This window comes from Rattus norvegicus, chromosome 10 (genome assembly GCF_021556685.1).
Source record: "Rattus norvegicus strain SHRSP/BbbUtx chromosome 10, alternate assembly SHRSP_T2T, whole genome shotgun sequence".
Classification (NCBI taxonomy): Eukaryota; Metazoa; Chordata; class Mammalia; order Rodentia; family Muridae; genus Rattus; species Rattus norvegicus.
Genome location: NC_141543.1, coordinates 49,781,954 through 49,796,006, shown reverse-complemented (window position 1 = coordinate 49,796,006; position 14,053 = coordinate 49,781,954). Strand labels below are relative to the sequence as shown.

The 14,053-nt window shown below is 53.1% G+C and overlaps 1 protein-coding gene across 11 annotated transcripts in view; it reads left to right on the top strand.

Moving 5' to 3' along the window:
- The window catches only part of Obscn (obscurin, cytoskeletal calmodulin and titin-interacting RhoGEF), a 150,547-nt gene that overhangs the window by 68,611 nt on the left and 67,883 nt on the right, over positions 1-14,053 (top strand). For all 11 annotated transcript variants that reach the window (XM_087574963.1, XM_087574962.1, XM_087574961.1 and 8 more), the window contains exons 30-44: positions 563-724; positions 816-920; positions 1,281-1,547; positions 1,774-2,043; positions 2,618-2,884; positions 2,976-3,242; positions 3,327-3,593; positions 4,543-4,815; positions 5,858-6,124; positions 6,269-6,535; positions 9,580-9,852; positions 10,291-10,557; positions 11,365-11,631; positions 11,728-11,991; positions 12,249-12,512. In XM_087574963.1, coding sequence (XP_087431089.1) covers positions 563-724; positions 816-920; positions 1,281-1,547; positions 1,774-2,043; positions 2,618-2,884; positions 2,976-3,242; positions 3,327-3,593; positions 4,543-4,815; positions 5,858-6,124; positions 6,269-6,535; positions 9,580-9,852; positions 10,291-10,557; positions 11,365-11,631; positions 11,728-11,991; positions 12,249-12,512 — 3,747 coding nt within the window. The remainder of the gene's footprint in view (positions 1-562; positions 725-815; positions 921-1,280; positions 1,548-1,773; positions 2,044-2,617; positions 2,885-2,975; positions 3,243-3,326; positions 3,594-4,542; positions 4,816-5,857; positions 6,125-6,268; positions 6,536-9,579; positions 9,853-10,290; positions 10,558-11,364; positions 11,632-11,727; positions 11,992-12,248; positions 12,513-14,053) is intronic.

The window sequence follows — 14,053 nt, the reverse complement described above, 5'->3', positions numbered from 1 at the left end:
ACAGAGTGGGGAGGGTGGGCAGGGAAAGCTGGCAGGCACGAGAGAGTGCTTTCTTGTGCCTTTGCTTCCACCAGCCTGGCTGCAGGCTGGTAATATGCTGGGAGTCCTTTATGCTTCTGGGCATGCCAGCTGTCTTAGTCACTGTTCTATGGCTGTGAAGAGATGCCAGGACCTCAGCAACTCTTATAAAGGAAAGCATTTAATTGGGGCTGGCTTCCAGTTTAGAGGTTTCGCCCATTGTCATTATGGCGGGAAGCATGGCAGAGTCCAGGCAGATGGTGATGGAGAAGTAACTGAGAGCTCTATATCAGGATCCACAGGCAGGAGAGAGAGAGAGAGAGAGAGAGAGAGAGAGAGAGAGAGAGAGAGAGAGAGAGAGAGAGAGAGACAGACAGGGCCTAGCATGAGCATTTGAAATCACAAAGCCCACCCTGAGTGACACACTTCCTCCAACAAGGCCATACCTCCTAATGCCACTCCCTAGGCATTCAAATATATAAGCCTTTGGGGGCCCTTTTTGATTCAAACCACCACCACAATGGCCCTCTCTCCCCTCCCCTAGGACGCAGTGTTCAGATTATGAAGCCCCTAGAGGATGTGGAGGTGATGGAGAAGGAGGGTGCCACATTCTCCTGTGAGGTGTCCCATGATGAGGTTCCTGGCATATGGTTCCGAGAAGCCACTAAGCTACGGCCCAGTGACAATGTGCGCATCCGGCAGGAAGGTAATAGGGCCGAGGGCAGCAGAGCAGAGTGGGTGGGGTCCCCAGGCTGCCTCCCTCTCTTTCAGCAGTACTGAGTGTCCTTTGTCCCCAGGGAGGACATATACTCTCATCTTCCGGAGGGTACTGGCAGAAGATGCGGGGGAGATCAAGTTTGTAGCTGAAAATGCAGAATCAAGGGCTCACCTCCGAGTGAAAGGTGAGGAAGGGGAGATAGGGCTGGATGTGGTGAGCTGCCTTACAGACAGCTGGCCTGCCACAGGCCTTGGGTACCTTGGGACCCCTCAAACAGGGCAGCAATGACTCACCAAGAAGGTAGGGAGTATGGTCTTCTCAGGAAGAGGAGGTGAAGGAGTGCAGGCTCCACTTTGCCAGGGGTCAGTTGTACCCAGTGGATTCTAGATGAGCCCTGGGTGGGACACTTGACTTGGCCACCTGCTGGCTCAGTTGGAAGCAAGGACTGCTGGTCTAGAGTAAGGGTCAGTCTCTTGGCTCCTAGGAGCTTGCCAAGGCAAATCTTCCAGGTCACCATCCTGACACCATCCAACTGTGTCCACAGAACTGCCTGTGACCCTCCTGCGCCCACTACGGGACAAGATTGCCATGGAAAAACACCGTGGCGTGCTTGAGTGCCAGGTGTCCCGGGCTAGTGCCCAGGTGCGGTGGTTCAAGGGCAAAGTCGAGCTGCAGCCTGGGCCCAAGTATGAGGTGGTCAGCGACGGCCTTTACCGCAAACTGGTCATCAATGATGTGCAGCCCGAGGACGAAGATACTTACACCTGTGATGCTGGCGATGTGAAGACCAGTGCCCAGTTCTTCGTGGAAGGTATGGAAAAAAGGGGTGGCTAGTGCTCCTGGGTTTGAGGGGTGTGTGTGGTTTCTGTGGCTTGCTCTGGAGGTTCTGGAGGCTGCCACCTCTGAAAGGAGTTTGCCTGGGGATACCCAGGCAGCTGTGGGAGGAAGAGATAAGAAGGAATATACAGCATGTACGAGGGGGAGACCGATCCCTCCTGTAGGGTTCTACTGGTGACCAGCCAGCCCTCTATCCACAGAGCAATCCATCACTATTGTGCGGGGGCTGAAGGACATGACAGTTATGGAGCCTGCCCCTGCCTGGTTTGAATGTGAGACCTCCATTCCTTCTGTGAGGCCACCCAAGTGGCTCCTTGGTAAGACTGTGCTACAGGCAGGGGGGAACGTGGGGCTGGAGCAAGACGGTACTGTGCACCGACTGACACTTCACAAGACCTGCTCTACCATGACCGGGCCTGTGCACTTCACCATCGGCAAGTCCCGCTCCACTGCCCAGCTTGTTGTCTCAGGTTAGAACACAGTGTGGGGCAAAACTGAGGGCGGGCACAGCTCAGGGGTGTGGGTGGCCATAGTTTAGGGCCATGGGTGGACATGGTTTGGGGTTGTGGTTTGCTATGCCTCAGGGGCTTGTAGGTTAGAAGTGACCAAGGCACGCACAGCAGGACGTAGGAAAAGTGACCAGGCTTAGGTGGCCCATACCAAAGCAGCAATACTTGGGCTCAAGGCTGTGGGTGGACACTACTCAGTGGCTTTACAGAATGTGTAGCAGGACATGGGCACAGGGCGGCACCTGGGTGGGCTTAGTGAGAGCTGGCATGGGGGTCAGGGCTGTGGCAGAGGCCTGACAAGCAGGATCTGGGCTTTAAGGCACAGCAAGACTGTGGTCCAGGAAAGCATGGGATAGCATATGTTGGCTGGGACAGAGCTGTGTGCTGGCAGTGAGGGGCATGTGGAGAGCATTTCCGAGAGAGAGGGTCAGGCACATTGTATGGGCTGTGGATGCAAACGGCTTAGAACCTAGGAGAGGCAGGGTGGTCTGGTTTCTCGTGGCTCCCAGCCCTGCCTTTGCATCCCTCTCTCCAGACATTCCTGTGGTATTGACAAGGCCTCTGGAGCCCAAAGCAGGGCGCGAGCTGCAGTCGGTCGTCCTGTCCTGTGACTTCAGGCCAGCCCCCAAGGCTGTGCAGTGGTACAAGGAGGATACACCTCTGTCCCCGTCAGAAAAGTTCAAGATGGTGCTGGAGGGCCAGATGGCAGAGCTGCGTATACTCCGGCTTACTCCAGCTGATGCTGGGGTCTACCGGTGCCAGGCGGGTAGTGCCCAGAGCAGTGCCGAGGTTACTGTGGAAGGTAGAGAGCTGGGAAGGGGGGCAGTGGACCCCACTGCAGGGCAGGGGGTGGCTGGTAATACGGCGCTGAGGTGCTGATGTGTACCGTGTAGCTCGGGAGGTGACAGTGATCCAGCCACTGCAGGATGTGGAAGCCATGGAGGAAGGCCGGGTCTGCTTCTCCTGTGAGCTATCTCATAAGGACGAGGATATCGAATGGTCACTCAATGGTACACCCCTGTACTCGGACAGCTTCCACGAGATCAGCCATGAGGGCTGTCTCCACACGCTGGTGCTGAAGAGTGTCCGGCAGGCTGACACGGGCACCGTGTGTGCCACCTCTCCCAAGGTGTCAGTTTCTGCCCGGCTGGTGGTTAAAGGTGAGAAGAGCTGTGGGGAATCTGTGGGGTGCCCTCTCCCTGGGTGGGCACAGCTCCCCTCACCGGCCTGTGCCATTCCTCCAGCAAAGCCAGTGGTGTTCCTAAAAGCACTGGATGACGTATCTGCAGAAGAGCGGGGCACGCTGACCCTGCAGTGCGAGGTCTCCGACCCGGAGGCGCGTGTGGTTTGGCGCAAAGATGGTGTGGAGTTGGGTCCCAGCGACAAGTATGACTTCCTACACAAGGCAGGTGTTCGGAGCCTTACGGTCCATGACATGAGCCACGAGGATGCTGGACTGTACACCTGCCAGGTGGGCAGTAAGGAGACCCAGTCCAGGGTCAGCGTGCATGGTGAGTGGCCAGGGCTTTTGGCCAGGATAGGTCTTTTTCCATCTAGAGGCTCCAGGCTGCTTTTTAAGCCTGAAAGGCTGTTCAGTGTTTCAAGCAGGCACCAAAGAAATTGTAGCACATAGGGCTTAATGTGGCCCTTTGAGGTCCTGGGATCAGGCAGAAGGGCCAAGGGGCAGTTGTCACAGTGAGGTCCTGGGAACAGGCAGATGGGTCAAGGGACAATTGTCTACAGAGCCTCACAGTGTGGGGCTGGTACGGATTTGTTCAGAGCCCTGACATTTGCTCTATACCATGTGATGGGGTTGAAAGGAAATCAGCTAGGCATGTGTGGGGGCAGTAAGAGGTGTGACCAGCAGACAGCCTTAAGAGGGCTCCCAGGCCAAGGGCAGATGTCTTTTCCTGCAGGCGAACAGTCTGTGTTCCCATTCCTTACAGAATGTCCCTACGCTCACAGCTGCTGCCCCACGCAGCACTATTGTTTTCAAGAGTTTAGTCCCTGTGAGCCTGCGTCTTTCAGCTTGGGAAGCCACACACTGCTCTGGCTCAGGTCTGGTATCCTAGCTTGGAGGAGATCGGCTCGCATCCTGTTCGTTCATGATCTCCCAGAGGCTCCGTGACAGCCTTACAGGAAGGGAGCACAGCGAACTAACTTCTCATAGGACTGGGCTTGCTCTCTCTGGAAGGGGTTACTTATGGGGCTCTTATCCCTTCCCTCCTGGTGTTAGAAGATGGTTAGAGATGTGTAGGATCCTCCTCCCAACCACCTTGATTGCACAGCTGTCAATCATGCAAACACCAGGGCGTGGGCGGCTTCAAGCAAGACCTTTGGAGCCAGTTCACTGATGGCATGCATTGTCATCAGGTGTGGATCTAGGGACAGTGGGACACGGCTGTTCCCTCAGGTTGACATCTGTGGACTGACTGGTGACCTGCTTCTTATGTTCCACAGACCTTCATGTGGGCATCACCAAGAGGTTAAAGACGGTGGAGGTGCTGGAGGGAGAGAGCTGCAGCTTTGAGTGTGTCCTCTCCCATGAGAGTCCCAGTGACCCAGCAGTGTGGACAGTTGGTGGGAAGATAGTGCGTAGTTCTGACCACTTCCAGGCCGTACGGCAGGGCCGCAAATACACTCTGACAGTCAAAGATGCTGCCCTCAGTGATGCAGGAGAGGTGGTCTTCTCAGTGCTGGGCCTCACATCCAAGGCCTCGCTCATCATCAGAGGTAGGTCCTGTGGCTGAAGCCAGGAGCCTGACACTGAACTGGGGTACAGTTGAGCTGAGGTGCTTCTAGGGACCATTTCCCTATCACAATGGGGACTCAGAATATCAGGAGTGCTGGGGGTGGGTATTTAGATTATTGAAGGGAGTGATATTCCTGCCTGAGCATCTTTGAGTTTCTAGAGCAAGCCAGAGTTCTGACCTCTCATTCATGGTCCAACTCTCAGTGCATGTAGCTCACTCAGTCAGGCTGACACTTAAGCAGAGTCCGGGAAGGCTGGGAAGTAGCCTCTGATGTCTCAAAGCTTGTGCTTCTGACAAACACTTGGTGCTCATGGGTGGATCTGCACAGGGACCAGCCAAGCTGTGGCCAGACCCTGGGATGAGCCTTGAATGAGGCGTCCTTAGAACCCATGCGTTGTAGGTCTCACCATGACAGTGAGGGCTTGCTCCAGAAGTCTTGAGCCTCTAGGAGTCTGTGGAATCAACGATTAGAGGTCACGTGGCTTTGATCTCTAGAGAGCGCATGCTCCCAAATGCCTGTCTATCTTCACCCTAGCCATGGTTAAGGCCATTTCTTTCTTCTTCTTTTTATTTATTCTTTTCTCATGCAACACATCCATCCCAACCACAGCCTCCCTTCCTTCTACTCTTTCCAGTCCCCTGCCTCCCCTCAACCTCCCCTTTCCTACAGACCCACTGTTTCTCTGTGTCCCTTCAGAAAAGAGCATGTCTCCCAGGGATATCAACCAAATATAGCACAACAAGAAGCAATAAGACTAGGAGCGAACTCTTACATAAAGGTAGGAAGGGTCCCAAGAGCAGGAGAAGAGTCAGAGACAGCCCCATTCCCACTCTTAGGAGTCCCACAAAAACCCCAAGCTAAACATCTACAACAGACGGCCTAGCACAGACCCATGCAGGCTTGGCAACTGTCATTTCAATGCCAAGGGCTGTTTCTAAAGAACATTGCAGTGACTATGTGGCTAATGTCTGGTTCTGTGGCCAAGAGCGTGCCTCACGGGGACCATCTCTGCTTATTCCAGAGAAGCCAGTGGACATCACAAAGCCCCTGGAGGACCAGCACACTACGCCTGGGGAAGATGTGATGCTAAGCTGCGAGCTCTCTAGGGCAGGCTCCTCCGTGCGCTGGCTGAAAGACGGGAAGGCCATCCGGAAGAGTCAGAAGTATGACCTGCTCATTGAAGGCACACAGGCTGTGTTGGTTGTCCGCAAGGCCTCGCTCAAGGATTCTGGAGAATACACCTGTGAGACAGAAGCCTCCAGAAGCACTGCCAGGCTGTGTGTGGAAGGTAAGCACACCGGACACTGCCCTGCCACAATCTCCCCTGAAGCATGCCTGGGGCCACCCCCAAAGCCCCAGTAGAAGTGTCAGAACCTGCATGGCCATAGGAGCTTCACACATCTGTCCCCACCTGTCTTGTTTTCGTACCCAGAAAAGACAAACCGGTTCACGGAGGAGCTGGCTGATCTGCAGGTAGAAGAGAAGGGCAGAGCTGTGTTCACATGCAAGACAGAGCAACCGGCATCTATTGTGACCTGGCGCAAAGGCCTCCTGGAGCTGCGCGCCTCAGGGAAGCATGTCCCCAGCCAGGAGGGTTTGACCCTGACGCTTACTATCAATGCCCTGGAGAGGACAGACAGTGACACTTACACCTGTGACATTGGCCAAGCCCGGACCCAGGCCCGGCTCCTCGTCCATGGTGAGGCAGCCCTCGCTTGCATGCTGGTTTTGGCTCCTTAATGGGTGTACCGTCCAGCTTGTCTGAAGTAGACCAGGGAAGCTCTGAAGTGCTTAGTCATCAGGACTCTGCTTGCCCTAGCCCAGCCCAGCCTCAGATTCTGTATGTCTAATGGTAGAGCAGATTACCTGGGCATCTCAGACTTTCCCAGTGTGACCTTCTGGAAGGCAACCAATTGCTTGTCTTCATTTATACAGTGGGCACTTGCTGTGTATTCTAAAGCGTCCAGGCCCGTCCTGAGTCCCAGGGCGTGTGCTCTACGTGTGCTCGGACACACGCTGTGTGCATTATTGGGACAACTCAACCATGCTTGTTGGCAACTAAGGGGCTTTAGGTGGCTCCAGTGGAGAACTGTCTGTCTGTCAGTGTGGTCAATATATGATAGTGTCAGTTTAGAAAGACTAGAGACAGTGTTGTTCAAGGACAGTCATTCCATTGGGAATGCACGGCACTGAGATAGAAGGTCAGGGTGCATCCCAGGGCAAGGAGGCACAGAAGACGGGCATGAGCCTTGTGGAGCTCATGGAGCTCAGCATTTCTGCAGACATGGGGTGGGGCCTAGTGTCTGTGGTCGCTGGGGGTGTCCCTGTTGGGCAGGTGTCTGTCCAGGGCCTCTGTTCTTAACTGCTGCAGAGTTTGAGAAGGTCAAAGGTAAACTTCGGTATGATCTGTGCCAAGAGACAAGGATGTGGAACGTGGGTGTGAGTGGAACAGGAGGGGATTTCTCTAGGGCCTCAAGAAAGTGTTTGCATAAACCAGGCGAAGCTCTGTCAGGTTTGATAAGAATGATTTCAGCAAAATTTACAGTTCATTATTGATGTTGTTCTGTTTGTTCATTTTTTTTTTTTTTTGCTGTCTGTTTGTTCTCACTTATGAAACGCTATTCCCATCCAAAATGCAAGGTGAACTTTTGTCCTCTCTGGTTTGTAGAGAAGGAAAGTGGCGGTCAGTCTAGGTTGTAGGGATGTGTCTTAGTATCAGAACAGAGATGACCGTGGCTCAGAGATGACCGAAGCCTCCAACCAGCTCTTCAGTTCAGAGTCCAGGATGGGGTTTGCTGGAAACCTCTCCTGAGATCTGTCTTCAGGGAATAACATTACTCATGTTTGTGAGAAGCCTCAGTGTCAGTGATTAGAAGTAACAAGAGGGTAACTCCATATTTATAGGTTCCGCATCTTCAAATCCAGCCCCTTGCTAATTAAAAACGTGTGGACAAAGAAACTGTGTGGCTGGGGAGATGTCCCAGTTGTTAATGCAGTAAATGCAGTTATGCAAGTTAATGCAGTTAATGCAAGTAAATGCAGGTGTTTGGGACCCACATGTAATTCCTGCTGGGAAAGGTGGAGACGGCAGAGCTCAGCAGTCTGGATCTCAGGACTGGCTATATGAGTGAGCTCTGGGCTTGACTGAGAGACCCTGCTTCATTGAATTAGATGGAAGAACTATTAGGAAGGTTCCTGACATCAACCTCGAGCCTCTACATGTGTGTGCACATGCCCACATATGTGCCTTCACCATGTAGACATGCATGCATGCACACCCAGGCACATTGCTGCAAACAGAAAAAAAAGAAACTATGGCTGTGATGGATACAGACCATTTTTCCTCCTCCTACTCCTGTATGATACAGTGTAACACTACACTGAGCACCTCCATTGTGTTCGCTATTTAAAGCCTACCAGGGAATGTATGAGTTTGAAATCTCTGGGATTCCAGGCCAACTCTCCATCAAGACTATGGAAGGTGAAAGTAAGAGGAGCAGAAGCTCAAGATCTTAGCGAGTTCAGGTTTAACCTAGAATACAAGAGACCCTGTCTCAAAAAAGAAAATCAGTAAAGTGTAGACCTTAAGTGTAGACCGACTGGCCTGTGGGTGGAGTAGAGTCATTCATTGGGTGACAGCCTACTGATCCGAGCCCCTTCTATCTGTCCCATCCAGTACTGGGGTCTTCCAAGTGGAGCCCTACATTCAATACATTTGTGGGTGCAATTGTGTGTCTGTAGGATCTATATGGATCTACCATTCTTAATTCAACAGCAACAAAGTATTCCTAGGGATGTGTGTGTGTGTGTGTGTGTGTGTGTGTGTGTGTGTGTGTGTGTGTGTGTCTTGGTGTGAGTATGCTCATGTGAGTGTTGGTACCTGAGGAGGCTAGAGGCCGTGTATACTCTGTAGCTAGGGTGGCAGGTGGTTGGGAGCCCTCTGCTGTAGGTGCTAGGAATTTGAACTTGGGTCTTCTGGAAGAGCAGCTCCTGCTTTTACCACTGAGACACCCCTCCAGCCTTCAATTTACATTTTAATGTATTCAGAACTCTGCATTTATTTTAATATGTTCAATTAATATGTAATATTTGGATCTACCTGTGATACAGTATGATAACTGTGTATGTGTAGCCAGCCTATAGTGACCCAATCAGGGTACCAGGCATTTCCATACGTGAGCAGTCATCGTTTCAGTCCAGGGAGAGGCTTTAAGCTGTCCCTTGGGTCTTTGAAATGCAAATGAGCTAAGCCAGGCACAGGGATGCAGGTACCACAGATTCTTCTCGTTTGTGGATGCTGAAAACTCTGTCCCACAGAACCAGAGAGGAGAATGGAAGGGGCCAAACGGATCAGGAAAAGGAAGGCTGGAGTCAGTTGAATCTTTGCGGCACAGTAGGGTACCTGTGACCTCTTTGCATCCATCTATGATCTGTCAATGTGAGGTAGACTGCAGCATGAATTATACTGTACTGTGGCGAGCTCAGTCGGTGTAAGCAGTTTTGGGAGCAGGCAACCTATCTGTTAGCAAGTCCAGCTTAGTACAAAGGGCAGGAGAGAGTGCACAAGCTTTAGCAGGCTGTGGGCCTTCCACCAGCTTGGCAAAAGGTCTTCAGAGAGGGATATAGGTCTGCGGCTCAGAGGCTGACTGCACGGCTCAGGTCTGCTTTTAAGTTTCACTGACAAGAATTCTCTGAATCTGGCCCTAGGCTACAGGAACTCTGACTTGTCCGTTTGCCTATCAGGCCAGAAAGTACGAGTCATTGAGGACCTAGAGGACACCGCTGTCCAGGAGGGCTCCTCTGCCAAGTTTTGCTGCCGCATCTCCCCTGCTGACTACGGCCCTGTGCACTGGTTCCTGGATAAGACCCCTTTGCACAGCAACGAGCTGAACGAGATCACTGTCCAGTCCGGAGGCTACCACGTGCTCACCCTGCGGCAGCTGACGCTCAAGGATTCAGGCACGGTCTACTTCGAGGCGGGTGACCAGCGGACCTCAGCTGCCCTGCGGGTGACTGGTGGGTTTTGTGTCTAAGGGCCATCCATGATGGGGACACTACGTGGCCTAGAGGATCCTTGAAGAGGGGCAGGTGACAGCTCCTTCGTGAGCTCTGTCGAATACACAGTGTGGTCCTGGGGCTCATGGAAAGGGAAGATTGGCAGTCAGTGGCAAGAGGGAGGTAGCCGATGGCATGTGGGTGCGGGTCTCCTACCTCAGGGAGTTGATTCGGGAGACTGAGTTGGTTACTTTCTAAACTAGGAAATTGTGGAGGATGCTATTGTGTCCAGAATAAATGGAAGCTGTACAGAGCCTGCCTCGTGCCCTCAGTTTCTGTCTGGGTCCATCCTGAGGGCAGCATGCAGATACCGATTAAGGCCTTGCGTGGCCCATTGTGTTAGTCCTCTCCTAGAGGCCCCGCAGTCCCGATTACCTCTGCCTTTTCTCTCTCCTCCAGAGAAGCCGAGCATCTTCTCTCGGCCACTCACAGATGTCACAGTCACAGAAGGCGAGGACCTGACTCTCGTCTGTGAAACCACCACCCCGGATAGCTCTGTGCGCTGGACCAAAGATGGGAAGACACTGAGGCCATCTGCACGATGCCAGCTGAACCTCGAAGGCTGTCAGGCCCAGCTGGTCATCACTGGCACTACCCTACAGGATGGCGGGCGGTACAAATGTGAGGTGGGCGGAGCCTCCAGCAGCTCCATTGTCAGGGTTCACGGTGAGTGCCAGGTGGCCATGTTTGGGGCAAGAGTAAAAATATGAACTCATGCAGCAGGAGGCACAGGGTCCCCAGAGCAGCTCCTGGTTCCTTTCCTCCATCCCCATCTGCTGTGTTGGGCACTTGGCTTCCTGGTGTCTCAGGGTCTCTACTGCCCCAGTAGTCTTCTACCCTCTCTTGGTCTCCTGATCCTTGCTTGTGGCCCATTCCTGCACTGGCTTCGGTGGACCCCTCTGGAGCTCCTCTTCCTGCCTTTGGCTTGCCTGTCTGGACTTCCCTAAGCTAGCAGCACAGATAGGCAGCTTGTACAATGGGAGCCCGTTGTCCCCATTGCTGTGTAGAATGAAAGTAGGAGATCAAGGTCCTTGACTGGGTGGCCTCCGGGGGTCTGTCTTCTTGGCTTTCAGATGCCATCATCTCTGTGATTCTAGATGGCTATTCCTCTCTGTTGGTATTCTAGTTAAGGATGCCAAAGCGGTGAAGCAAGGGCTCATCCCAACAACCGTATTCTATTTTATCTCCTTATAGTCTACAATGCCAAGCAGTCACATTCTGAGACCCCAAGCTAGAGCTTCAATGTCTGCACTTTTGGGGGACACAGTTCCCACTGTAATACTTTTGCCTTTATGTTCATCTGGCCACGGTCCACATTTTTAATTTACATACCATCAGATCTATATTCCCCAGAGGTTATTGGGTCCTTGCCACTGGCATCCAATATTGGAGTTGTCCCACCCCCGGTAGCTGCTTCCCTCTGGACCCCAGTCTCCTCCTCCGGGAGACTGAACTGACTCCGCTTGTTCATAGCTCGGCCAGTGCGGTTCAGGGAGTCCCTGAAGGACATGGAGGTGCCAGAGGGCAAGGCTGCCACACTACGCTGTGTGCTGTCATCCGTGGCTGCACCTGTGGAGTGGCGTCACGGAGATGATGTCCTGAAATCCAGCAACAAGTATAGCCTGCGCCAAGAGGGTGCTGTGCTGGAACTGGTCATCCGAGACCTGAAGCCCCAGGACAGCGGGCAGTACTCATGCTCCTTTGGGGACCAGACAACTTCAGCCACACTCACAGTGAAAAGTAAGTGTGCCGGGTCCATACTGTGCTAGGGCCCCATGGGAACCTCAGCCCAGTGCAGGAGAATAACGATGGGCTCTGTATTTGTGCCTGCTGCAGCCTCGTCTGCCCAGTTCATAGGAAAACTGAGAAACAAGGAGGCCACAGAAGGGACCATGGCCACACTTCGGTGTGAGCTGACCAAAGAGGCCCCCGTGGAATGGAAGAAGGGAACAGAGACCCTGAGAAATGGGGACAAATACAGTCTGAAGCAGGATGGAGCTGTGTGTGAACTGCAGATCTGTAACCTGCTTGTGGCAGACGCGGGGGAGTACTTGTGTGTATGCGGGCAGGAGAAGACTTCAGCCACGCTGACTGTCAAGGGTAAGGAGCACACATGGCTTCCCCCACCCCCATCCCTGTGCACCTACTGTGCATGCATCCTACCTTACTCCTTGGGTCATTATATATATAAACCAGAAAATACCAGCATCTGCAGCTGGCTTCCCACTCCTGAGTGCTGATGGGTTCTTTCCTGTTGCTATGCTGTGTTCGGTCACGTTCCCTATCCTGTCCTTTGTCACATTCTGTCTTACCATGCTCTGTAGCAGATCTGATGTTCCTTTGTCTTACCCTCCTAGCCGTTCCTGTCCACTTTATCAGAAGGCTCAGGAACAAGGAGGCCACAGAAGGGGACACGGTCACACTGCAGTGTGAACTGAGCAAGGCGGCCCCCGTGGAGTGGAGGAAGGGAACAGAGACCCTGAGAGATGGGGACAGATACAGCCTGAAGCAGGATGGGGCCGTGTGTGAGCTGCAGATCCGCAGCCTGGCTGTAGCAGATGCTGGAGAGTACTTGTGCATGTGTGGACAGGAAAAGACCTCAGCCACACTGACCATCAGGGGTAAAGACCACGTGTGTTCCTGTGTGCGGGTGTCCCTGTGTATGGGTGGCACTGTGCCTGAACCTTTTCCACCCACCTTTCCTGATTTTCTGCCACATCTTATCCCAGTAGCTGATATTTCTCATTCTTGTATGGGACCTACTTTAGATGCCAGAAAACAATGGACAATTGGGTGTTTCTTAACCTCAGGAGTGTCCTGGCTAGAATGAGTGGTCTCTCTGTGTGTGTGTGTGTGTGTGTGTGTGTGTGTGTGTGTGTGAGAGAGAGAGAGAGAGAGAGAGAGAGAGAGAGAGAGAGAGAGAAGAGAGAGCAGTTACCAAGATTTAATTACAAGTCCTGAGGGCACACCAGGAAACGAGGGAGGTGGGAAATGGAGGAATGGTGCACACAACAGGAATACAGGAAGGACGGCCTTGTCATGTGCCTGACTGTGAAGGTGAGGATTCATCATGAAGGGTCAGGCAAAGGTAAAAGGAATCAGATGAAGGTGAACCCATGGGAGTCAGGGTGGGGGTAAGGGCCTGTCTTGTGGTGGTGAGGAGATGTGAAGACAAGTCTGCAGGGGTGAGCCTGACCCCATCCTTCCTGGGCTTTCCCTGGTCAGTTCTAGATCCTTCCATTGGAGAAGGGTTTGCTGATCCTACTCTGACCACTCTACATGTCCTGTGTCATATATGTAATGTAGTGTCTGTGGCCCACTTTTGTCTATGGCTACAGAATTTATTGGTCTTTGTGTCTGTGTATCCCTCCCAGTTGTGGACAAATGACCTGGGGAGGACATTACAGGGAGTAAGGTCATACTGTGGAGTGTGAACAGAGCAAGGTGCCTCCCTAGAGTGTGAACAGAACTAGGCCCCTCCAGGAGTATGAACAGAGCAAGGTGCCTCCCTGGAGTGTGAACTGAGGAAGGTGCCTCCCTGGAGTGTGAACCGAGGAAGGCGCCTCCCTGGAGTGTGAACTGAGGAAGGCGCCTCCCTGGAGTGTGAACTGAGGAAGGTGCCTCCCTGGAGTGTGAACTGAGGAAGGCGCCTCCCTGGAGTGTGAACTGAGGAAGGTGCCTCCCTGGAGTGTGAACAGAAGAAGGTTCCTCCCTGGAGTGTGAACTGAGGAAGGTGCCTCCCTGGAGTGTGAACTGAGGAAGGTGCCTCCCTGGAGTGTGAACAGAAGAAGGTTCCTCCCTGGAGAGTGAACAGAAGAAGTTCCTCTCTGGAGTGAGAACAAAGCAAGGTGCCTCCCTGGAGTGTGAACTGAGGAAGGTGCCTCCCTGGAGAGTGAACAGAGAAAGGTGCCTCCTTGAAGTGAAGAGGAAGGCTTCGGAGATCAGAGATGGAGGCACTCACAGATTGAGGCAGGGAACGTACAGACATTGTTGGAGGGCCCTGGGCGTCCCAGAGACTGAGGCTGGAATGAATCTCCTGCAAGTGCAAGAAGCCCGTGTCCTGATGGGCTCTGCTCTCTCATGAAGAACCGACTACTGAGGGCACTGGAGAGGCAGGTATGGTGAGGCCTGGCAGGTGACCCCTATTACATGCACAAACACT